We start from the raw sequence: 26,463 nt of genomic DNA on the forward strand, positions 1-26,463 counted from the left end.
TCATCTCATGATCACTGTGCCCTAGACGGCCTCCAACCTTTACTTCCCCCACAAGTTCTTCACTGTTCACAAGGAGCAGGTCTAGGAGGGCACTTTCCCTGGTCGGCTCACTTATCAGCTGCATGAGGAAGTTATCTTCCACACATTCCAGGAACCTCCTGGATTGTTCCCTGTCTGCCGTGTAATATTCCCAGCAGATATCGAGGAGGTTAAAGTCCCCCACAAGAACAATGCCAAACGACTGCGATATTTCTCCCAGTTGCTCATAGAAGGCTTCGTCCACCTCACTGCTTTGGTTGGGAGGTCTATAGCAGACTCCCACAGCGATATCACCTTTATTTACCCTTATCCTAATCCAAACACTCTCGACCCTGTTATCACTATACTTAATTTCTGAGCTCTCATAGCATTCTCTGACATACACAGCCACTCTGCCACCTCTCCTTTCCTGTCTATCCTTCCTGAAGAGTTTGTAGCCTTCAATTGTGGCACTCCAGTCATGCGAGGCATCCCACCATGTTTCCGTGGTAGCCACTATGTCATAGTTTTCCTGGTACATTGGTCAGGTTTTTAAAATGACCTTTCCAGGTAATTTTTTCAGATGTGTGTATTTATTAAAAAGATAGACAGCATTTGAGTGAGTAATAAATCTTGTTGTCACTTCTGCCTCTTAATAGTGGGTGTTGCTACTGAGTGGTGTGGGAATTGTTTAAATTTACTATCTTCTGGGAAGGTACCCGAGCTTACATGTTGGTGAAACCCATAATTCTGTTTTGGCATCCTTTCACTTTCCTATTTTGTCCTGCAAGGTGTGAAAGCACATGCATGAGTTTAAAAAAAAAAAAAAAAAAAAAAAAAAAAGTAAGAAAACAGCAAACAGAACTGCTTCAGTTACTCTACAGTCTTTTTTACAAGGGAAATACATCTTATGCTTCCTTTTCATAAATAAATTTTCCTTTAGCCAGAACTATTAAAAGTCACTGGAACTGGAAGTGCTCTCCACAGAGTTTACAGTGCAGGCTTGCCAGATGGGTGGATATTGAGAGCTGGTAATAGAAGCTCACCCAGGAGTTTTAAGATATGTCAGTGGATGAAATGTTGCTTCTGCCAAGCACGGTGTGCAACTGTTCTGCTTCAAATTACTGTGGTACCAGACAAATGTAGCTGGCACGACACAATCCACCCTTCTTGTTGCAGTGGTGTTTTTGAGTCTAGAGGACGTGTAAGAACTCTTGCCCATTAAATCTGGCATCTGTGCCAGGAAAAGTGGTGGGAAGTATTTTACAAAATCAGAACTGCTGTTGGACGTGGATGTAGTCTGGAGAAGAGTCAAATCTTGCTTCTGAAGTCTCTTGGAGTTTCCCTCTGAAAGAGTCAGTGACAAAGGTGAGGGAGGCATGAATGCATTCACACCTGGAATTGCAGAAGGCTGCACACGCATGGCTTCTAGAGAAATTATGCAACCGTGCTGGAAGTCGGTGTTATTACAGGGGCGAATAGTAAGGCAAAAGTTACAAAGCAGCTTAGAAATAAACTGGGTTACTTGTTGTACTGTGGGGAGGTCACTGGTGACATTTTGGAGTGCTGGGAAAGGCACACAGAGGAGAACAAGGATTACCAAAGCTGTGCAGCAGTTTTTCTACAGGAATCCCCAGGTTACAAGCTGGACACGAGCCAGCTGAGGAGAGCTGTCACGGGCATGTGAGGATCCCAAATGGTGCAGAAAGTGCTCGTGGCTGGGTGAGACAGGGCATGGTTGTTCTCCATCCACTGATGGGCTTCAAATGCAGTCAGTAATTTGTAGTTGAGACTGGGCAGAAGTGCTCTTCACGCAATAGATGGCAAAGCTGCAAATGTGTGACATCCATAATGCCCAGTTGCAGTGGGTCCATGTGGGTTAAAAAGCAACTGCATCGCTCTGGACAGCCACCTGCCCCGCTGCCCAATACAGAAGTGTTCGTTCTGGCTCCAGTCATTCCTCAGCAAGAAGTAGCAAAGTAGCTGCAGCTTGGAAAATACTGTGCCTTATGGCTGCCTTGGTGTTCATTTGGCATCCAGTGTTAGAGACAGGATGTTGGGGAAGGTGGATTTTGGGGCCAATCTGATATAGTTGTTCCTTCCTCTTAAGTACTTTCCCCTCCATCATCCTAAAACACAGTTGTTCAGTAATGAAATAGTCTGTGAAGCTTGCTATTGAAACCCCAGGAGCTGATGCTGTAGGAAGCATTTGATAAAAGCGGTGCAGTGGACTCATTTCACGTCTTCTGCTTTTTGTGACTGGAGAAGAGCATGTTTCAAGAGCCTGAAGTGGTAGGAGAGTGTGTGTGTGGCTGTGCACCACTTCATGGCAAATTCAAAATTTGCGCTTGTTGCGACACATGAGCAAATATCCTGCACAGATGATGTTTGTTTTCCAACTCTTGTGATTTAAAACTAGCAAGAGTTGTTTTCTGGGAACCTGTGTATTTGTCAAAAGATGCTATCAGCCAAGCTGACATGGATTCATCTACTCTAATCTAGGAATGCCCCTGATATGGTGGCAGGGAAGAGAGGGAAAGCTTAGCTCTCCTCACTGAGGACCTTGATCTGAAGAAGTTTTCCAGGATCAGAGGTTATTCCACAGAGGGATGTGGAATATAAGAAAAGACTGTTTCCCAGTGCTTTTTCTTTTTGTGTGTCTATCTATACCCATGTATAAGTGTGTGTTGAATATTCTTATGTGTTGAATATTCTTTGTATAAAAACAGAGGCACACGCATATCCTTGTTTTGCATCTTCACAGATTCCAGTGGAATCCAGGATTCCTGGGAGGCAAGTAATGAATTCACCCTTTCTAGTTATAGGAAACTTGGTCCTCGAAGTGAACTTTATTTGCCCCATAGGGATTAGCAGCAAGTACTTACCTAGTCCAGGAACGATGAATGCAAATCCAAACCCCGAGTCTCTCAACGTGCTTTACAAGTAATACAAACTGTCTAAGTAACTAGACAGATCTTTGAGTGATAAACTGGATTTTAATTAGTTCTTGTTCTTAAAGAAAAATGAAAACGCTTTCCGCTGATGTGTAGGAGTGAATGGTCTGTCTCAAAACCCCCTCTTTTTCAGGCCAAAATTGTGGTTCTTCTGGTTATAGAAAAAATCTGTACAGGAACAAACTTTCACAATCTGGATTCCTTATCAAAAGCAACTCTCAAGTAACATTCAAGACCCATCTTAATTGCATTTCATCTCTGCTCGCTGCATCTTATTACTCTGCTGATAAAATAAAGGATAATTATGCCACTGATTTTGTATCATACCGAACTAATAGAACAATCAGATACTTGCCACATTAAAGTCATTGTTGGTGGTAATCACTTTGAGTTAAATCTGCCGTCTTTTCTAGTAGAACTGTCTCTGTGCTTCTTAAAGGACACGGGCATAGAAGGTAGGAGGTAGCCAGAGCCTAAAACACCTGGTGGGCTCACCAGTCCCTGAGGCAATGTAATCCTGGGAAATAGCTGTTGTAATTATTCTGTTAGGTCTGAGTATGTATAAAACACTTCTATCACCAGTCTGCTTTTAAAAAATCTTGTATTTTTAAGGGTTAATGTAGATTTAGCAAATGGCTTCTGGAATACCATACAGAAATAGACTGAAGAGATCAAGAGAGCTTACACGAACTCTTAGTAACAACAGATGAGGCATCAGGAGTGCAAAAGAGCTGTTTCTAATCTGTACGCAATTTTCTGAAGAACAATATTCTGTATGGATGTTATTCAGGACTCGTAGCCTCTGGGATGTACACAGCCGCGATAGTCTTTTTGAGGAGTGTAGAAGGAGAACAATATGTGTAATCTCTCTTATTTTTAACTGCCAGAACGTGCTTTTGTAGCTTGTAATTTTCTTTGGATTTATGTAATTCTTTCCCAGCCCACATCTTTTTTTTTTACTGAGGAGAGCGGTAAGCTTTGTACATAACATGTGAAGCACGTCAGTGTCCTGTTGCTCACTGTCTTTTGACACTGGCCACAGCTGCTCTCAGATCCCGTCCCTCTGGGCAAATTTGAATTCCCGGCACATCCTTTTGAGACAAAATACCTATCAGTTGGCTCCATTCTCAAAAGGAAGGACACTGTGTGGCCGGGGAGAGAGAAGGCGGCCTGCTGTGAAAAGGAAAAGGTGCTTATGCGTGTTTTGTGTGTGTTTTTTGAACCAGTGTTGCATCTTCTAGTTTTGAAAATGCTTTAAGAAAAAGCAAGCACTGCGTTGTGCCCAGGTCTACTTGCTGTAGCATGATGTTACTAAATTAGCAAGAGAAATCAGTCTCCTTAGTCATAAGTGGTACAACATAGGTCTAGCAGACTACCTCCATTTAAAATACATTTTTACCTGGTGGAGAAAAAAAATGGATGGTCTGGGACTAGTTGAACTGTAGGGACCCTAGGAGTCTAAATTTAGAGTATGTGTAGCTTAAGAGTTAGGTACTGGAACATTTCTACCTCTTCATAGCAAAATGAAGGGACAGAAAGGAAAGCAGAAGGTAAATTATATATACCTGAACAGGTTTTGTATTAAGATTCTCATATCACAGGATTCTGTTTTGTTTACGCTGCCTACTATTTGGGATTTAATTAAAAATATAACAATGTCATCGAAGTCCTGTAGGTGCACAGGGCTTATTTTCTCCAATCCACTTGCTGTTGCCCTGCACTTGTAAAAGTAACTTCTTATTCATATGTGTCAACTTCCTCTCTCTCTCGCTGAGAGTGTAAGAAATGGTTAACTTTATGATTTTGGTGGTTTCTTTAGTTTTGAGGTGCATGCCATAGTGCACAGGTCCTTCATCATGAAAAAAGAGAGTCTAGATTGCTTATAGCAGAGGATGTGAACCAAGATTGTGTCCCTCATCTTTCCCTGGATCACTTTTTAGGAATAGAGCTGTGGTTTTGTTTTGAGGTGGGGTTTTTTTGTTTGTTTGTTTGGCTGGTTGTTTTTTTTTTTCCTCTTTATTGAGGATGGGGAAAAGCCTGTAATTTCTGAATGGAATTCAGTTCAGTGAGAGATAGGTTTAAATGAACAATGTCTCCTGCATTATGGGCTTGAAATTTATTTTAGGGTTGCTTGAATTGAAGCTTCTCCACTGAAGTATGCATGAGTGTGCAGCCCACAGACCAACCTAAAAGAGAAGTATTTTCTAAGGGATCTTACTTCTGAACTTTTTCCCCACTTACTATTATATAGTTAGCCATGAATCTCATGTTCTAGAATGAAAAAGCCTTTTGGTGACTAGTATAAATGGTCTCTTTACTCCTGAAGATTACTTCAAAGTGGTAAAGAAGAAGAGTACAAAGAAAGAAAAGAATTGACAACGCACGTTACTGGGAAAGTGTGTGTGTGGGTATGTGTGTTTGCAAAAATAGAGAAGCAGGGTGGGAATTTCCAGATACAACTAAGAAATGAACAACAGATAATCAAAGTGTGTCTTGTGCTGCACTGCCAGTGTGATGGTGGGGAGCAGTAGGAGTATGCAAGGCAGAACTGCTCCTTTTCTTTGCAGTAAGGACTTTGATCAGTTTGAGTTAATCATGAAATCGGTGCCCCCCTTCTCCCTCATTAATTATAAATGCTTTTTTCTGCTGGATTCTGCATGTATAAATCTTACCCTCCCAGCTTCCTTTGTTTCCAGTTGGTTTTCGTCTTAGCAGCTGATTTACTGATGCTGTGGATCATCTTTTTCTCCTTTTGCGAGCTGTATTTGCAAATGCAAAGTCCCTTTTTTTCTTAGGTTTTAGTTCTGAAACCAGTGTATACTCTCATCAGGTTCTTTGCTGTTTTATTCCTTTTTCCTTTTGCAATGTCTCATTATGCTTTTATAGACATCACGTGCAGTCAGTGTTAGAAGGAGCGTATGTCAGTTCAGTGTGCTTGGGTTAGCCTGATTTATGACAGTAGGAAATGCTGAAGGAGTTTATTGTAGTAATGCCTCCAAGGAATAGGTTTATGGAGGCTACTGTGTAAGGCATTAATCAGATCAAATGCACATACATAGTTCAGAATACGTGCTCAAAACATAGGCTTTGAAATAAGTTATCTCAAAGCTTCCTTGCAGGTATGTTTTGGGTTTTTTTTAAACAATAACTTTAAATTTTGTGTTTCTTAAGTGGAGTATGACTTGTGTAGACATATTCTGTGGTGAATAAAAAAAAAAAGTACATCTCTGTCAGTTGTCATTAAAAAATCTGCTCTCCAGCTGGAGCAACGTTTTTCCATCACTGCTGGTAGCAGTGTGGCTTTTGATTTTTGATTTCTGAAGACCTGCTATTCCCAGCTTTGACTCTGATCGGGAGACTGGCTTTTTCTCTGATAGTCACAGCAACTTCTGTGCAAGAAATGTTTGCAAAAATAACCAGCTCGTTCTGTGTAACAGAGTTACTCTCTCACGGAAGATCAGATTTTGATGTGGTGATGCAGTGAGTTTCCAAAAGCTGGATTCTCGCTCCTAGGGATCATAGGTATTGGTTTTGGGGCTGAAGGAGATTTAAAATGTGAGTTTCTTCCTAGAACTCGGTTTTGGCATGTGTTTGCTGAGTACTTCCCAACAGTTTGCTGTCTTCACCTGCATAAAACCCCAGAAGAAAATAATGTCTGCCTAATTCGCAGCCATGAGGTGAAGACTAGTTAACACTTGGGTGACAGGAGGGAGAATGGAAAACCTGGTGTTATTGATAGAGTCATATTGGAAGCTGGCAGTTGGAACACTGCACTGTGAATTATTACAAATTATTTCCTGCTCAAGTTGACTAGCTAACTAGATTTTCAGTATTTTTTCCTGGCTTCTTACTCACAAATTCAGGGACGTAGGTGTGGCATTGCCAAAAGGAAGTTTTATATACAATCCAGAAAGACCAAGGGACCCCTTCTTTTTTTTTTTTTTCCCCCCTGTTGTGATTTAAGGAGCCGTTTTCACATGGCAGATCATTTTATTCACTTCAGCTAGTCACAGTTATTATTGTCCTAATGTACAAAACATTTAACAACTGTCTGTTTCACTGTCAAATAAGTGGTCTTGGTATTTGGCAGTTTCATTTTAAGAAGAAAACAACACACAACAACAAAACAAACTGTAGGAACACAAAGTTGCTATGTCATGCAGATTTTTCTAGTCCATTAACAGTTTCTGGTAATGGCAAATGCTGGAAAACCTGGAGGTGAAAACCAGTGACGAGTGGTGTTCCTCAGGGGTCGGTACAGGGACCAGTGCTGTTTAACACCTTTGTTGGTGACATGGGCAGTAGGATTGAGTGCACCCTCAGCAAGTTTGCCACAAACACCAAGCTGTGTGGTGTGGTCAACACGCTGGAGGGAAGGGATGCCATCCAGAGGGACCTGGACAGGCTGGAGAGGTGGGCCTGTGCAAACCTCATGAAGTTCAACAAGTCCAAGTGCAAGGTCCTGCATGTGGGTCGGGGAAATCCCAAGCACAAATACAGGATGGGTGGGGAATGGATTGAGAGCGGCCCTGAGGAGAAGGACCTGGGCGTGTTGGTTGATGAGAAACTCAATGTGAGCCGGCAATGTGCACTCGCAGCCCAGAAAGCCAACCATATCCTGGGCTGCATCAAAAGAAACATGGCCAGCAGGTCGAGGGAGGTGATTCTACCCCTCTACTCCGCTCTCATGGAACTACACCTGGAGTACTGCGTCCATCTTTGGAGTCCTCAGCATGAGGACATGGACCTGTTGGAGTGGGTCCAGAGGAGGGCCACAAAGATGATAGGAGGGCTGGAGCACCTCTCCTATGAGAACAGGCTGAGAGAGTTGGGGTTGTTCAGCCTGGAGAAGAGAAGAGTCCAAGTAGCGTTGCAATACCTAAAGGGGGCCTACAGGAAAGCTGGAGAGAGACTTTTTGCAAGGGCATGTCGTGATAGGACAAGGGGTAATGGCTTCAAACTAAAGGAGGATAGATTTGGATTAGAGATCAGGATGAAATTTTTCACTCTGAGGGTGGTGAGGCACTGGCACAGGTTGCCCAGAGAAGTTGCAGGTGCCCCATCCATGGAGGTCTTCAAGGCCAGGCTGGATGGGCCTTTGAGCAACCTGGTCTAGTGGGAGGTGTCCCTGCCTATGGCAGGGGGGTTGGAACTAGATGATCTTTAAGGTCCTTTCCAACCTAAACCATTCTATGATTCTGTGTTTATATGAAGGTGATAATAATGGAACAACTTGGTTATGTTGCTTGTGCATTAGCAAAACTTAGCGTTTCCATCAAATCATTAACTTCCTTTCCCCAATAAACAAGTGAAAACAAAAAAACAAGTCCAGACCCTTTTTTTCACTGTCCTATGAGAAAGGAGAGGGAGAGGTATTAAACAGTCCTATGTGTATGTTAATCATGTTGTTATTATTATTCTTTTCCTTTTTAATGAAGGAGCAAGGCCTTTGCTCTTGAGGTTTCACAGTGGTGTTTGCGGACCGGATATATGTGTAGAATGGTGTAGGAATATTTCTTTAATTGGGTCGAAAACAGCTGCCTCTTTGAACTGTGACTCTTTAAGCGGTCAACAAAAGACAAATCTACTCCTATATGTGCTATCCCACTCAGACTGATTGAACCCATTGCTTTCCCTAATCAAGTGGCGCTTATTACTGTAGTCTTTGTGAAAAAAGGCACTGACAGTGTTGTCAGGGTGACTCGGGCAAACAGAATGGATGCAGTTACCTCTTTGCATTAAAGTGGTGTGGACTTATGAACACATCAGTACTTGAGCAGAAACTTAGGAAACTGGATGTATCCTGATCTGGGACCCCTGCAGAACAGTGGGATCTCCTGGGAGAAGGATAACGAGGAAATGCGAACTGAAGCATGAAACATAAGCTCCTAAGACTGGACTAGATTGTTTCTGAAGGATCTCATCTTTTTGTAGTCTTAAGAAGACTCTTCTGCACCAGACTTTCTAAATGTTAAATATGAATCTGAGTTCATCTGGCTCAGAGGAATTAATTTCCTTTAGACTTGCCTTAGTTCTGTCAATATTCAGGTGTTTTGGGGCATGTGTATATATGGGTTAGTAGAGGGGGATTGGTGAAGGAACAGACAAAACATTTTCTTATGTTGACTCCCTCTTCAGAATGAGAGAGAGGGCAAAGTAAGGGAATGGCAGAAGGTCACTCCATCACTTTCCTATCAAAGTGAGGGAGTGGTTAGTTAGAACAGTGGTACAACGCAAGGGTTTCACGTTGCATTTGTAGTGTTCCTTTATGCTTTATGACTAATGCTTTCATAGCTCATCCTTGCATGCCTGAATGCAGGTGTATTGATTCGCTGGTGAGAGGGTGGTTAATAGCAAGCTATGCTATGCTGTACTCTTTCTTCAAGGGATAAATACAGTAAATCTGACTGTGACTGCAATTGTGACATTAAGCCAGAATAAAGCAGCAGGCAGTTTTAGTAGCGCACGCCTTATATTCCTCCTCTTCTTATTTAAGCGCAGTGACATCTTCTCCCCTGCCCCCCCGTTTACTGGGAAATCTGGGCTAAAACGAGTGTTTGTTGTTTGTAATAGTAAATCTCTAGAGCAGCTAAAAGTTTTTGCGTTTGGCTGTAACCCAGCACTTCACAAAGAAAAGATCTTGTAACAAGTAATGTGGTTGGTGTCGTTTATAATGTTAACGGTCCTTTGCAATTAAAACATTGTTTTCTGTTTTGGTCCTTCCAGGCAGTGCTGATGAGTAACATCACAGTAAATGAACGACTGGTCCAGAATCTACGAGGTATGTCGCAATACCCCTCTGTTTCTCTCTCATACTGGTCATCAAGACCCCTGTTTTTAAGACTTGCGTTTTTCTGGTGATTTCTGAGAATGCTGCCTTTCTTCTAGTCATGGGAATCTGCGTAGTTCCAGTTCAGCAAAATGTCAGACTAATCTGCCCCAATGATAAAAGGAGATTTGTCCATGTTGCACTTGATGTAGGACTCCTGACCCTTACGATATAAAATAATATGGATAAAACTGTTTTCTGTGTGAATTGTTATTATATTTATTCTTCTTATTTTACCTTTTGCAACGTATTCTTGCATTTCTCCTTGAGTGGTTTGGGTCACGTTTTAGCATGAGGAGAATTTACAAACTCCTGTATTAAATAAGAAAACTCGGTCTAATTCATTTCTATTCGTGTTGGTGCTTCAAAATTGTTCTTAGTAGTTTATTCCTCAGGAAATCTGGGGAATGGATCCTAAGTTCTGTAAACAGGTAAATATGTTGTGGTGCTTTCTTCTGGTGCCCTCACACAGAGCTTTCTACTGGGAAGAAAAAGCTAAATCATAGATGCCTCTGGTTTTGAGGAACATAACTGGAAATTGCATATTATTTGGAGGAGCGTTGTAATCTTGTCTTTACATGGCTCATAAACATGAATGCCATTTCATCGTATGTTCTGAGTAGCATTTTGTAGACCTAAAGATTTCCTGGGCTGAAGCCTAGCAGAGCAAGGGTTTGCAAACAGAGTATTCCTTGTGAAGAAAAGGAGGTTGGAAATCTGTTACGCTGTTTTTGTTAACGTGTTAGGCTGAAAGGCTATTCTTACGCAATCCTGTGCATCTTTGATGAAGGAATTCAACAATTCTCTATGCATTTGTATACAAAATTTAGTGAGCATGATGGATGGAGTTAGCATGCTTACTGTCGATCTGGTGTTTGATACTTTTATTGTAATATGTGTAGGTATATATGTTTGTGTATATTTTAATATATATTTTAATCCTGTTTTGGTCAGAACACTTGAAAGAGTTACAGACAGAATATGGAAAGCTACAGCTGGATGTTTACTGGTTTCAGAAGAACCAGACTAACCTTCAGAGGAAGTTTTCATATGACCTGTAAGTATGTTCTTTCTAAAAGATGGCTTTGGGAGTTGTAGGTGTCTTGGTTGTAACCCAGATTATTCTTGTGATAGCTGTAGCACTGTTAGTAAATGTACAGTTTTAAGGAGAAAGTGACACCTGATGCATCTTCTAAAATTGCTTACAGTTGGTCTTGGGGAAGAGCATAGACCTTGCAATGCTCGGCATCTCAGTACCCACAGACTTCTCCCACACTTCTTGATGTTCCTTCCCTTGCAGAAGATGAAAGGTAGCAGTATTCTCACTTAAGAGTTGGGGGGAAAATTGAAACACAAAGAGGCTAAACTCTGAAGAAGTTTAAGAACTAAGATATGGGAATACCCGAAGAGAAGCTGTAGCTCATTGTGCTGCCAGAGGTCTCAGAGAATTTCTGGTACAGTTATGGTCAGAGCCATACATTCTGCATTACAGTTCATACCTAATCATGGGGTTTTTTTGAGATTTCCCTCTGAATTGTAAGGGATGGATAACTGAACACAAGTGCTTAGCAGTATCATTACCAGAAATGTGTATTTAGTGTATTTCTAGGAATTTCTTCTGGGTTCTTTCTCTTCAATAGCATTCTTGTTTTCTCTGCCTGTCTTCACATTTTATTGTATCTTCCCTCTGCTGCATAGATATAGAAAACCAACAGAATTTGCCATTTGCTGGTTCTCATAATGATTTTCTATCAATAATAATACTGCTGTAGTGAAAAGTATTTTTCCATCAGCCACTGTTTAGCCAGATTTTGTAGGAATTATGACTAAAAGCTCAACATGGTAATTAAAGAACTTGAATTCTGCAGGCCAAACTTGAAATACTTCCCTGCTTCCGTCCGTCGTCCGTCGTCCCCCTAGTGCTTTTGGGATACTTGCTGAATACCAGTTGGTTGTGTAGTCTTTTGGGGGCATTATTGGTCATTTCATAATGATGACCCAGTTGGATTGTACTAGTGGAGTTCTAATAATTTGGGACTTTTAACAGGAAAGTAGAAGAAAGTTGGGGACTTAAGTTTGTACCAACCTTTTATTAAGCCACGTTTCACTTACGTGCTTGTAAGGTACATTTTCCCTCTAAGTTTTGTTGTGTACTACGGATGTTAAGCATCATCCCTTTGCTGTTTAGTTAAATGACAGCTGTGACTCCTGGACCTCGGTTGATAATTCTTGGCTAGTTATAGTATCTGTTTGCCAGCATCTTCCTTGTAAGGCTGAGAACAAGAAAGAATAAATGGATCTGTAGGCGGGTGGATGTGCTGTACAGTCATGCTCTACATGAGAGGTACATCCTTGAAGCACTGGAATGATATACATGTGCAGGGAAGTGATACACAGCAAATGTAGTGAATCTGGTTTCTGAAAACTCAGGTTTGTTGCCCATGCCTGGCGAAATGTTTTCAATGTTTTCAAGTACAGCTCAGTTGAGGAAATCACCGGCAGAGCATCCTGGCTGGTGGGAGTGTACTGTGAAGAATCCCTCTTTGTTTAACAGAAGAAGGTTGGATCCGGAGCGTGCAGCTCCAGGGTCAAGGCTGCCTCAAGGTGAAGAGCTAAACAAGTTACAGTGGTGAAGATGGGTTTGCTTGTGTCAGGGTAGGTGTAGAGACAGGCATGATAATTCAGCCATGTGCTAGCTGAACTTGAGGTAGGTGCACTATTTTCCTGCAGTTTCTCCATGGGAGTCCATAAAAGCAGTTATCTCAGTCAAGGAGCTGTGCTGTCTTTACTAGCTTTGCCGGATAAGCATTCATTTTCTATTTCTGAAATTTTTTGGAGCTATGCATGTGCAGAAAACAAACTTGGAGCTCAAGTTTTCATGGAATCATTTACAGCTTGGGCACCCTGTAGCATTCACACAATTCTATCAGAACATATATAAATGTATTTTTAAATGTTGCTGGTTGTGTACCTTTAGGGGGGACGTCAGAACATTAATATTTGACTGTTGTAGTAAGTTACGTTACTATGCGTTGCATTCTGGTAGCTGTAGAAACATACATTGCTCTTACTAAATGCTGTCATTTTAAATGCTTATGAACAACCCTTTTCTAATGTGATTATGGACCTAGAAAAACAAATGTTATTAGAAAGACTCAAAATGTTTTAATCTGTCTGCCTTCCTCCCCTCAATGTTAGGAGTAAACCAACATGTTGCCTCTGTTCATCTTTAGTAGGCCTTGGCAGGAGGGGGTGTTAGACCGGCTTTTGTGCTACACCACTGTTTCTGCCTCTGATGAAGGTTTCGCACCTTATGTGTCAAGTACACTTTGCCCAGTGGAAGAATGAAGAAAGAGTATTATTGTATAATTGAAAATGTGACAAAAAGATGACAGAAGTCCAATGCCTTTTTTTAACTGCACACATTGTAAATCACTGTTTCTAAACAATGGGATCTTGCACAGTCGAAGACAGTGATAAAAATTGATTGTTTGTGTGGAATACCTAAAACCAAAACTTTTTAACTTAGAAGGCACAAAAATCATTGTTTTTTCTCATGCACAAGTCTTGAAGTTTCATCTTACCTTTTTTTTTTTTCTTTTCGGAGGAAGCTTAGTGTTTTCCATGCGGAAGTCAACAGGAGTTGTGTTGAGCTTACTGGTATTGTGTGCAAAAGGAGTGCATGTTCATTCCTCAGCAGCCGACTTCCTGAGATCCCCTTGGTGGTGCACTCTGTGCCCAGTGCTGTCTGCTTGCAGTAGAGCTCGTTCAGCTGATGGGCACCACTGACCCTTCTCCCTGTGCAGCGACCAGAGGGAAACAGAAGCCTCTGGACTGATGCGCTTTGATTCCTAGGAGCTTTGTTATGTAGCTACTTTGTTATGTTTTGTTATGCCGCAGCTTCTTTGGGAATTTTGCTACCTGTAAAAAGTCTGATGATTAGTTTCGTATTTGCAGCCCCAAGAAGTGTAAGACTGTGAGTGCACGCGTAAACAAATATGCTTGTCTGTTATACTAGAAATGCTTCAAGGGTGAAAATTGATTTTGACTTAACTGAAACTGACTGGTTAGTGGAAGACAAGAAAATTCATGTACCTTGTTAAGCTGGTCTAACAAAAACAGTTTAAATTACTTCTTCCAGTAGGACTTGGACTGCCTGCACCACGAGTTTGTCCTTAAAAAAAACTGCTGACTTCTCAAATGTAAGCACAGATAGTAGAACTAAGAAGATAACAAAATGAAAAGAAAAAAAAATTAAGAATTCATTTTACAAAAGCACATTCTAGAAGAGTGTGGACGAAGATTAACAACTGCTCATTTGTTCATGTTTCCTCCAGGTCACAGTGCATCAACCAGATGAAAGAATTGAAAGAACAATGTGAAGAAAGGCTAGATGAGCTTACAAAAAAGGGTAGTGATGTACAACAAATCAAAGAAAACAAAGACTTCTCAGAAGATTCAAAAAAAAAAAGCCAGGTATGGTTTGGGTAATCTCTTAAAAATCTTTTTCTTTGGAATCCTTAAGGGTTTTTCCACCTTTCTGCTGTCTCCAGTTAACATTATCCCATCTCATTAAGTTTTGCACTACTTTCCTTCACATTTGTTGGATGTTTCTGATCTATGGGAAATGGAGTGATTCCAAGGACAGAACAGGCAGAGGTCCTGCAGGAGACCCCAGGTCACTGTGTCTGAGATGGGCAGAATTTGAGAGCTGATGCTGGGAGTAGTGTGGAGCCCATTGAAGAATACTTACACTGCTGAGCTTTGGTTTACAGCTACTTTTGACTTTGTTGAAGGACATAGTTGCTTCGTGCATTGAAGGTATCTGTTAAAGGTGAATCATGTCAGAGTAGTAGCAAGCCCTGAATGTGATATTGTAGTCCAAGAGTCTTCAGTCATCAGCTATGAATTTTCACAGAAATCCTAACATCAGCCTTTTACTGTGGGAATGAGGGGAAGATCAAATGTGTTAGCTGTTTGCTTTTGGATATTCTGAGTCAGAGAACCACAAAAGGCGTTGCTGTAGGTGACAGGAGAAGGCTCAGTAGGATAGGTCAAGCTTGCTGCATAGGGTGGCTGCATGCCAGCTGACTCTTTCTTCCCCGGGGTGCAGAGGGTGGGAGGAAATCCTGAGAAAAGGAAATTTCAGATCATCCTGTTGTCTTGGCATGTGAATTATTGATGCTTCTTCAGTGAAGCAGGATTTGCTCAGGGATAGGACTGGATTGTTTAAGCTTCATACAGATGACCCTGGCAACACACAGTGAAGATGCTGGGTGAGAAGGCAAGTGATTTATTTCTACGTACCAAAGTAGCCCTTTCTTCAGGACTATAAGCACCGGTTACAAATGTTACAGTTTTTTACATCTGATTGAAATGGAGGCCTTTCCCCTGTACCTGGGTGGCCAACTCTCATTGCAAAGGCAGCAGGGGTTTGGTGGTGTATGCCCTTTTCTCTTTGGCTGAGAGAAGGCTACTAGAAGAAACAATTTGATGGCTTCAGAAGTGGAAAGGGTAAAGCAACCAGGATTGAAGCTGGGTTTTGCAAATAGCTGGAAACGTATGGGAGGATATGGCTGAAACATCTGCCCCGAGACCCCTAGGTGTTCAGGTAATGGTTCCAGTCTGTGTCCAGTCCTTCACGTAAAATAGTGGGAGAGGGAGCTGCTGAAGTCTGTGACCTTTTACGCTGGTAACCTGCACTGTGTGACAGCTGCATGATGAATGCAGCAGTGGAGACAGGAAAAGCTAGCCAGGTATCGCGTAAAAAAAAAAGTGAAAGCTCTTGTTTGTCAATAGTTTTCATCAACAGTGTCAAATAAGTAAATAAAAAGCCATAATAGTAAATATATAGTAATAGATAAATAAAAAGCCCATCATTTGGAGATATTACATTTGTTTCTCAGACAAACGTATCTTGTGTAATGTCAAGTTGTAAAATACTATTTGGAAAGTTGATGTGGGAAAGACCATACTAGAGAGGTGGTCAATGTAATTTCTAGTGTGGCTTTGCAGCAGATTTTCGTTACAATTACTTTCACCAGATGCTGTTTTTTGTTTTGTTTCATGGTTTGGGTTTTTATTTTTACCGTTTCCAGTTTGGAGGGGAAATCATTCCAGAAGGAACCCGAGGAATTTGGCTGAAGCCCCTCTGCAGGACAATTTCAGTCTCCTGAAACAAGTCCCATAGCTGGAGGCAATCTTAACTCAAAGCGGGCAGTAGGTTAAGCAGAACAGGTTATCTGTTCTCCTTTTAATCTATAGATAGGATGGTCACAGATGAGATAACCACGAATATAGCTACAGCCTAAATAAAGTCTGTCTGCTTGTGTTCCCTAATATCGGTGACAGTGTTTCTTATGTCAAGCTGTGACATTCTCAGTTGTTTGTTTGCCCAAGAATTGCAACTTTTTACTTGTGCAAAAGCTGAGTTATTTATGATTAGTGCATGGTGACCCTGAGGAAATCTATACACGTTTTTAGCCAGACTTTTTAGCTGGAATAATTCCTGTTCGTAAGATGTAGATGCTTATGTAATGGAAAAGTCAGAGTTAAAACAGAGAAAGAAAATGGAGTGTCGGTTGATTAGTAAGTATACAGCTTTTCTTCCAGCTCTGTATTTTAAGGAATGTTGTATACTTCTCAGTTGGGGCATATACAACATGTTCCAATTGCTATCTTTTTATCCAACCACTTCAACTTAAAAGGATGTATGCTAAATTTTTTTTTTAATTTATTTGACACGGTCATTAAAAATTACTGAGCTAGAAATTTAAGATAATAGAAGTTAAGGGCTTTTGCATGTTTAATTAAGAGATAATTTCTTGTTATTAGGTGCACGCTCAGTATTTTTACAGAAGAATTCATGCTCAGCATAAAGTGAAAAATGGTCTTATGTTCAGTTTCTGGTGATGTCTACTGTAGAGAGTGACCTTGAGAGACTGAATCATTTATAAAACGAAACATTTTTAAATACAGCATTTTTGTTTTAATGACTGAAGGACAATGGAGTTCTTCTGAATATCCTTACTGCAGTAACCAAATATGCTATGGTAATACTTGCTTCTCAAGCTTTCGTAAGAGTCGATGCTAGATTATGTGTTGTTGATGTTGGACTCCATGGTGTTGACCCAACAAGGTCTTTAGTTCTGCCTGGCTTTCACTGAGCTTAAACATTTTCAAAACAGCCAAGTAATTGTATCCTACAAATCCTCTACAACTTTGGCTTCTTGGTTATTTAACCACTTGTTTTCTGCAGATATTTTTCCAAATGACTGTTTGAACACTTGGCAACCTACTGTTGTATTAACCTGCTTAGAACAACAGGTAGCTACAGTCTTATCAACAATGGTAACAGAAGACTTTGTTGACTGTATGACTTCCTGTACCATAAGGTTTCTCATTCATTTGTATAGTATCAGGTGTAAAAAGGCTTATGTCTCTAAATGTCTGTATGCTTGTTCTTTCTCTGCATCTTTTGATTTTCTTTAAACAAAACAAAACCCTGACAAAAACACCCCATAGAACAGTTTCGTAACAGTCCAGTTTTTGTCACTGAAGCCGGTATATCGCAGCACGGGTTCCAGGCACATTCCATGTTCAGTGTTTTTGTGAACTGAATTGACACAGCTCTCAGCCAATTCAACGCTAATATAAGTAAAAGTTGTACATAGAATTTTAATTGCCGAATTGGAAGATCTTCAAGGTGATGTACACCTTATCTAATAATCTTTAAGCAGGTTAGATGCAGAGAGCAGTCTGGTACCAGTATTTAATACATTCTTAAGTAAGCTCCATCATGTTAAACAGATACTGATGTCTAGCTGATTGATTTATTTTTTAATTCTTTTAATCCTGCATTCAACATAGTTTTAGACCAGTTCTATACAGTCTTGCTTAATTAAACTCAGTTTACATGCCCCTGTAGATTACTAACAGTAGTTAATGCCGTCTGGGTTTTTTTTGGTTCTGCTGACCCTGACGTGGTAGTGGGTAACTGTGGAGAAGTGTGTGGTGTGACAGTTCTGTGACCCTCAGACAATAACAGGTAGTGTTTCTTGAGAAACACTAACCAAGAACAGTAACCTCATTGTTAGCTGCAATTAGATTAAAGAAGGTGTGGAAATTCTCCTGATGTGTTGTGCTGTTATATACAAACATCACTGCATATTCAAGATTGTATGGTACTTCCATCACCAATAAAAATTTCAGTCCAAATATTTCTGAGTGTGTTAGGATTCCCTCCCCCCTCCCTCCCCCTTAATGAATTCTTACCTAACTTCCACTTGTCTTTCTAAATCCAGGAGTAGTTATATAGACCAGTGCTTATCTGTGTACATTCACTTTACAGGTCGATATTCAACTGCCAGCCTTGAAGCAAACCGAGTTCAAGCAGGCTGACTTGGAACAGCAGAAACCCAATGAAGATGTACCTAAAGCAGTACCTACAGTAAAAAAGATAGACCCACTGCAGGCTAAAGGTGAGAGGGAAATCACTGTCTCACTAGCAACAGGTGAAGAACTTTTGTAATTTAATTGAACGTTTCAAAAGCATTGTTGTACACAAAATTAAGATGGAAAAAGCAACACCAGTAGACTGAACTTTAACAAATTTTTCAGCTCTGGAGAGGTATAATATCGATTCAAGCATTTTTATTACTAGCATTTCTACTGGTCTGGTTTTGTTGTAATTGACATGTTGCATGTAAAGGAAAATACGAATATTTACAATTCTGGGGTCATTTAATATGGAGAAAATACCCTGTTTTGGGAAGCAATGATTTTCAAGCACATTTAGAATTTGCTTCCTTAGTAAGTTTGACACATCTAGCCTGCTACCTCTCCCTAGGGAATAGCTGAAAGTTAGGCTTTAAGCAAACACACATCCATGCTTCCCATGTGTTGTCACTGAGCAAAATGCACATACGGGATATGATACGCAGGAGATCAGATTAGTTAATCTAATGGTTGCTTTTGGCACTGAACTCCCAGAAACTATTAATTTGAATGGACGTATCCTCATGCGTCAGTCTCGTGTAGTACTGTGTGTGATAGAAATTCAATTTCCTATTTAATAATACTTACATGCTATCTTAAATTAAAATCCTGGGAGCGTGCAACTCTCATTTCAGAGAGCTAGCAACTGAAGACAACATCTATATATAGTTCATTCAGGAAAATTTTATCATGATTTTTTTTCTTAGTTAAAAATACAGATACACAGGGAAAAAGATACGGTAATGTCTGCTAAAAGTAATAGCCCTCCTGCATTTCCTCTTCATATTTAAAAATAAAAGAAGCCTTGGTTTACTTACCAATCTGCCCATGTGACTGCTTTGTCCTGAGCTACTTTTGAACACCACAGCAGTTTTATCGTTAGTAACAAAATGTAACAGACAGAAACCCGATGCTTATTTAGGCCACTGCAATTTTTATTTGAACTGCTGTGTTTCACCTGCCCATTTGTTAACTGCACATGCCAAAATTTTAAGTAGTTAGAAGAGTGAATCTGTTGACAGTAAACAATGTTTCATCCTTTAGCTGTTCCCAGTACGGAAAACAAGGGTTGTCTTCTTTTTGTCTTTGAAACTGATGTGGTTGAAAGATGTTCTTTCAGAGGAAAAACAAGAATTGAATGAGGAAGATAGATAAAGCAGTATTTATTAAAGGTTTTTACTTGTGCCACCACTGAAAAAGGCATTAGGTTTTTTACTCAGAATCATTTTTTTTGTTTACAGAAAGAATAAACGGCCTAGCTGACACCAGAAAACAGGAGCCTAAGGCAGCAGAGGAGAAGCTGTCTAGTCAACTGAAAACCCCACAGGATTCACTCAAGGCTGCTGCAGGTTATAAGGAGATGCTGCCTGAGTTAGAGAAGGAGCTGAATCCGCCTGAAGATGAAAAACGTGTAGCTGGGCAAGATGCATTACAGCCAGCAGCAGAGCAGGCTGCCAGTGAGGAAGTTGAGAGGGAGCAGCTGGTAAATTATGACGCTAAGCAGGATGATTCGCCCCCCGGAAAGGCTGGTTGGTAGCATGTCACGTGTCGTTAAGAACAGTAATGAAATCAAAGTGTGGAATAGGGCACGCTTTCTGCAACAGTGGTGGCAGCTGGCCAGGCTTAGTGTAAGGTTTCATAAAGGTTAGTGTGAGATGCAAAAGGTTAGTCAGTTCCCAGCAGTCTTCTACAGTCTGTGGGTAAAGATGGAGGCTTCTGTTTGTGCAACATGGAGCTACCAGGCTGAGTTCTTCTGCATCACCGTAGCAGCCTTCCTGTCTCTCTCTCCATTAGCTGTACAAAGTATTTGGGGAAATTAGCCCCAAAACTTGTTGGTAGTGAGGCCTTATAAGAATACGATGCATTTGAAAAGCATGAGATGTTAATTATCCAAAGCATTGATAAGTAGAGAGATACTAGTATTGATGTTTTGCAGATAGTCTTTTTATAGTGTCAGTGTGTAAATGCTAGTTATCCCTATTTCAGAATAACCTAGTGTGAATAAAACTCGATTAAGACTTGAGGTATCTAAAGTTTCTTATTGTGAGTCTGCAAAACTGCAGATCAGATGTTGCAAAGGTGCCTGTTTCTGGCACCTATGACACGTGACCCTGAACCACGTGTCTCCACAGCACCAAGCAGCAGAGTATTGATGGTATGCCTCAACTTGACCGGAACCTAGACAACCTTCTGTGTGTCTTGAGAAACTTGGTCTCACGTGGACCCAGTGGCCCAGAGTAATCAAGAAGAGGACTTAGGGCAGTCAGACCAGGAATTGATACCCACAAAAAATGCTGTTTATGCTTTTCTAGTAAACACATTCATAGAATCATGGGTAATGATGTTAACACTGTTGATAACTTGGCAGGGATAAATAATCTCATCTGCATTGCTAAAATAGTATTTTGCCAACTGCTTCACAAAGATGCTGGCCAGAGCAGGTTCTCCCCCACAGAGATGTGAATACAAGTTACCTAAACTGCTTCCATTTTAATGGAAGTAGCAGAAAGATTAGGTTAAAAAAAGTCATCCAGCAGTTACTGCAAGAAAAAACTCTGCCATGTAGCCTGTGAAAGGTCATAGAGTTTCTGTGAGGTGGAAAGACTGGCAGGATGTTCTTCAGGCTTGATTGTTCAACAAAAGTACCATACCTTACTGCATAGGTTCCTTGTAGCCTAAGGTAGAAAAAGATTTCTTCTACCTCTTCTCAGCATCCTCTCTCTTTCAATAAAAGTTTATTTTAAGAGTTTGAGACTTTTAGGTCTGTAACTGTAAAAATTTATTTGATGTGGTGGTATGAATGTGGACAACATAAGGCTAAAAATTTTCAAGCCAGTTACTGGTTTCAGGGCTTGGCTTAAGAACGTTCAGAACCAGGGACTCCGATCTCTCTTAAGTAGGGTATGCTTATACTTCTATGCCATTATGTTTTTTTCTGGCTGGTTAACTGAAAATTAATGGTAGTAGCTCGGTAATCAGAAATAATGTTTCCATTTAACTCTGATCTCTCTATATAAAGAAATCTTAAGAAAGTCAGTAAAAGTTGTTTTAGATTAATTAATGATTGGGTGAAGAAAATCTTTTACAGAAAAACACTTTTGTGTCAAGTTAGCACTTAAAATACCTTTACATGCTGTATTCACAGCTTTCTGCTTGGTGGACAAACTTAAAACAAGAAAGAGGGAAGCTGAGATACATTTTAGCGCTGGTGGTAACACATTTAAAACAATACCACAATCAAGCTTTCAGCATTGGCTTCAGGTTTTACTCTTCCTTAGGCTGTCCTTTAATGTATTCTGAAATTGTTTAATGCTTTTCCTTTCTGTGCATCTGAGTGGTGTCTGAATTTTATTACGCTTTCCAAATCCCAAAAGATTCTGTCTTTTATTTAGCTCTTAAGACAAGACTTAACAGCAAAAGCTGCTCTAAAATTTAACAGTTCAAAAGGAAAAATAGCATGAAAACCTACTCTAAACAGCTGTTCATTGAGCAGCAAAGTAAATTCTGTGGAAGATTGTGACCGTAACTGTTTCACGTGCAGATGAGCTTATGGTATAGCATAAAACTAATTAATGTTTTTCCAGACAAACAGGAACATGAAGCACTGAACCAGGACAAGGATGTTGATTACAATTTAGATGAGAACGAAGCTGAATCAGAAACAGAAAAGCAAGCAGCACTTGCAGGGATTGAAAATGGTAAAAAAGAAAAAAAAAAAAAGTTTTGTCCTAAGTACCACATGTTGAAAATTTTAAGATGATATTTTGGACCATATCCTGTAGCAGATATAGCTAGCTAATTTCTGTTTGTCTTTTGAGCTTTCCCTCATGTTGACAGTGTGACCTATTTTCTGTATAGCATCACTGAAGCTACTGTTTAACATGCGGTGGGAACAGCATCTCTAGCTTTACTATACTATACAGTACTAAACAGTCCTTTCAAAATTTCTCCTGCTGTGTTCTAGATGAACCATCACTTCTGTCTCTTAAAGATATTTCTGTGTCTTTTTCTTTTTTCCTTATTAGTTCAAAACCCTGAAGATCTGAAGAACCACTTATCTGAGCATGGTGAAGAACGGCAGAGGTTGTAAACGAAGGAGGTTCATAATGCAACTTAGTCACCTCTTCATATAAATGCAGGAATGATGAGAGCAAAGTGATCTTAGAATGGTTTGATTATCTTCTCAAGGCTTCACTAAGGGCCCAAATGAAGTAGTATTTTTTTTTTGAAGTTTTAGTACTGTTTCAGTGGTTAAAAAAATAATGTTAAATCTCGGGAGGCTTGTTTTAAAGCAGCTTGACCTCTGTAATGACTCTCTCCTTCCTACCGATTACAAAATTGAAACCAGCTAGCAATAAGCATAGTAATTTTGAAGTCGGCTAACTTGTACAGTGATACTACAGTAACAGTATGTGTGGATTGGTGGTAGAAGAGTCCTCTTCCAAGGATCGATCTCTCCCCTGAGCAATGCCGTAGAGAAATCCCCAGCCTAAAGAGGAGCTAACTTACCTTGATAAAACTTGGGAAGAATGAAAATGGCCCATGCTGCAGTCTACCTGTCTGCCTATTCTGGCACCTTTTTACTGCAGTGTAGCTAGATAGACTCAGAAAGCATGACTATAGTCCTCAGATATTATGCAGTATGATATATTTTCCTGGGCCTCCTAAATGAAATTGCTAGCTTACACTGTGTGTAACCAGGCTGAAGCACTGTCCTGGTTGTGTTCTTAGCTTCCAGGTTAAAAAAAAAAAAAAAAACAACAAAACAAATGGATTCTGACAATACTGTCTCCTCATTAAGAGATTAGCAGATTTTCCTGAAAGCTTTACTGGACTCCTGTTCACAAGATTCAGTACTTCAGTATGGTTCAGTTACCACTAACTTGCACAAGTTCAGAGTGTAAAAATTCAAACTCCTGAACTTTTCATGACAGAAGTCATCTGAAAAGGCTATGAATGAAGTGCTATGACTACCCTTTACTCCTTCAGCCACTATCTTCCACTAAAATGTAGAAAGGCAAATGCTTGCCGCATACAACAGCAATCATCTCAGCTGTTTGAAGTAACTGATCTTCTCTGCCAGACTTCTGAAGAAGGTAAACCGGACTATGCATTTACCAGACATCTCAACGTCTCCCACAGGTGAAGGTGTAGCTGTTGTGAAGTGTCCTATGTTAGGCACAATGTATTGTGGTGTTAATGTTCTGTAGTCTTTGTCTTTTCTATAACTTGTTGAATGTAAACTAGAAACTAGTTTACTTGTGATAACCTAGAAATACCCTTTACTACCACTAAAGCACCCTTAACTGCAGTCCAACCAGTGCTGCATGGCCAACTGTTTGGAAGATGGTATTTGTGACACCTGTGTTTGGAGCAATCTTTGCAAGTATAGAACACCCTCTGTCGATACAGCATGGGAGCAGACAGACACGACTAATTTCCCAACCAGCAATTCCATTTAAGAAAATACAAATTTGTCTTGGCTTTCTCTTAATGCACTTCATTTTGTAACTACTTTTGTGGTGTGTCATTCCTCAGTATACTAGTTTACAACTCCTGTACCTTAAGATGTCATAAATATGCAAGTGGAAGGTTGGTTCTTTTGCGTGTGAAGAACATATTAGTTGTTATCAAATGAAAGTCAAATGGTGCCTATTAAGCCTCAATATGTAAGCAGTTCACTGATAAACTTGCCTCATGTAACTTGAATTCTTCTAAGAAAAGCACTAACATCCAGTTCTGAGTTTTTGGTTACTCTGTTTTTTTTCACCATTTAAGTCAGACTTAACTGGTCTGGGCTACTACAGTCAATACAGCAGGGAAAACAAATGCTTGTAAGCAGACAAGAAAAAAAGGAGGTATGAGTATCTCTTTTGACAAGTATTGGGAAACTTGGGTTATTGATTTTTTTTGTTGCAAATAACAGCATGTTATAGCATCAAAATTTTACCCATATTTTGAGTAAAAGTACCATTTTCTCAGAACTTAATCTGTAAACAATTATATAGCTGAGATGAAGTCAGGAATTTAATAGTGATTGTTAAAAAGCATATATTCTAACAGTATAAGAAGTACAGTGAAACACTCTGTTCAAATTCAATAAATGGCTTTAAATTGATACTGGTAAAATCCCAAACAAACAAAATCCGTAAGGTAATTAATGTATTGTGAGAGACTTCTTTTTGCCTGTATTTCTGTACAGTACCCAAACCTGAGCGGGCTTCTCGCTGGCCAGCTAGATGTTGTCCTCTCCATACACAAGACCACCTTTATATGAAGCACACTTGTTACACCACTGACCGTAGGGGATCTGAAAACCTGCACAAGAACAATCTTCAAAAGCATAAAGGAATACAGTCTATCCTCAATGGCTTCAACTGCTACAGGAATGTAATTAGAGTGATAAGATTTCTAGTAGAAAAGGGGCCTGTATGTATACTGTATAGAATTTTAAAATTAAAGGACTTCAATTGAAGAAAATGAGATTCAGTTGGAACTGTGGTTTACATAGTGTTGTCTATCACTAAAAGTTTTAGCTGTGTAAGGCAGGGAAAGCTGCTTTGCTGTAATCATCTCGGGGTTAAATGAACACTTGTCCTTGATGATTTTTTAAATACTAAGCCTGATCCATTTTAGATGAGCATTTTAAAATAAAAAAATAAATCTTTTCTAATGTGTATTCACCTTACTCTATACAGTTCATCCACTTCTAATGTTAATGAAAATGGGAAAGATGATCATTCCTGTTTTCTTAGTTCTATACAGGATGTTGAACTTGGTTTCCCTTTTATGTGCTGCTTCCTTTGGAGAAATACCGAAGGCTGTCCTTGAGCTGCTGTCATGCAATTCAAGATCACAAGAAGGCAGCAAAAGCCAGATGAATCCTAAGTGTCCTGCACTAGAAACAGTTTGCCATCTTTACAACTACATTTTCCAGGATTTTCATTCCTTTGGCAATGATACAGAAGCATTCAAGTATATTAATCATGATAAGCAAACGTAAAATGGTATGCAACTGCCTTAGCAAAGATATCAGGAAAAGCATGTCTTCAGAGTAATGCTTCTTACTGCAAGAAGCTGCAAATTGCTGGCAGACAAGTGGGGGTTTTACTTCAGTTTCTTCATTGTTTTCCAGCTCTAGCTCACATGGAGCTGAAGTAGTATTAACACCACAGTACAAATGTCTTGCATGGTCAAGGAGTTACAAGTTCGTAACTACAGAGGAAGCCATTCTGCACCAAAATCAAGAATTGTCCTGTCCAACACAGTTATACCTGGAGGATTTGCTTATACAGCCCAGGTAAGACTTGGCAGTATGGTTTAATCAAACAGCAAGTCAGTTTCTTAACCTGTTGCTTTGGTTTTTTTCCCCTCTTGTAGCAGAAGGTTGCTCAGCACAACAGCTTTACCTCTATTTCACATCTGGAAGCACAGGAGGAAGAACTGTTCCAGGAAGGAAAGGGTAGCTTTGGGGCTCCTTCTGTTTGGGATTTCTACCTACATCAACCATTACGGGAGGCAGTAGGATCCAGCAGCAGCATGGCAGTCAAGAGAATGATGGTCATGCAAGACCTGACTGAGCAATGGAACAAAGTAGCAGTCCCTCTTTTGCAATGGCAAAGTAACAACAGGATTGAAATAAAAGTTGCAGAGTAGTTAAAATGCACTCCTCGTGTCTTGTGTTGCTACTGTCTATTACAGTGTTAGCTACACAGATTCTCTGGTACCATGAAGAATAAAGACAAGGGAATAAACTGCAACTAGAAATAAGTTATTCCCTTTCTCACTGTCTTCAAGGACTTCTACTACATTTGAGACAAAATACCTCCTAGACAACTGACTTCAGTAAAACAAAAATCACTGAATTCAGTGCAGCAGGAAATAAATGACTAGTTTTCATCTGCTCTTAAGATTGATTGAGCTTGCAGGACTTGGCAGGAAGAGATCCCAGTCTTCCTACTTGGAAAGTGAGCAAATCTGATGCAATTTAGGCAAAAAATATGGAAACTCACAATCTCTCTAAGTGACACTGTTCAAAGCAGAATTTCAGTAGCTGAGCTGTGCTTATCAGACATGAGGACCTACTGCATCATTTTTATTCAGTTCCAAATGTTATTAAATTCCTAAACCACCATTTTCTGTCAGAGCTCATTCAGAAAAATGACA

General features: G+C 40.1%; 1 protein-coding gene across 1 annotated transcript in view; it reads left to right on the forward strand.

Moving 5' to 3' along the window:
- Window positions 1-22,387, forward strand: part of GOLM1 (golgi membrane protein 1) — a 28,106-nt gene extending 5,719 nt beyond the window's left edge. Inside the window, exons 3-9 of the mRNA XM_009885842.1 lie at window positions 9,699-9,753; window positions 10,756-10,858; window positions 14,139-14,277; window positions 18,152-18,281; window positions 19,539-19,826; window positions 21,882-21,995; window positions 22,323-22,387. Of these exons, the coding sequence (XP_009884144.1) occupies window positions 9,699-9,753; window positions 10,756-10,858; window positions 14,139-14,277; window positions 18,152-18,281; window positions 19,539-19,826; window positions 21,882-21,995; window positions 22,323-22,387 (894 nt within the window). The remainder of the gene's footprint in view (window positions 1-9,698; window positions 9,754-10,755; window positions 10,859-14,138; window positions 14,278-18,151; window positions 18,282-19,538; window positions 19,827-21,881; window positions 21,996-22,322) is intronic.
- The last annotated feature ends 4,076 nt before the right edge of the window (window positions 22,388-26,463 follow it).

Source organism: Charadrius vociferus, unplaced genomic scaffold (genome assembly GCF_000708025.1).
Source record: "Charadrius vociferus isolate BGI_N301 unplaced genomic scaffold, ASM70802v2 scaffold235, whole genome shotgun sequence".
NCBI lineage: Eukaryota > Metazoa > Chordata > Aves > Charadriiformes > Charadriidae > Charadrius > Charadrius vociferus.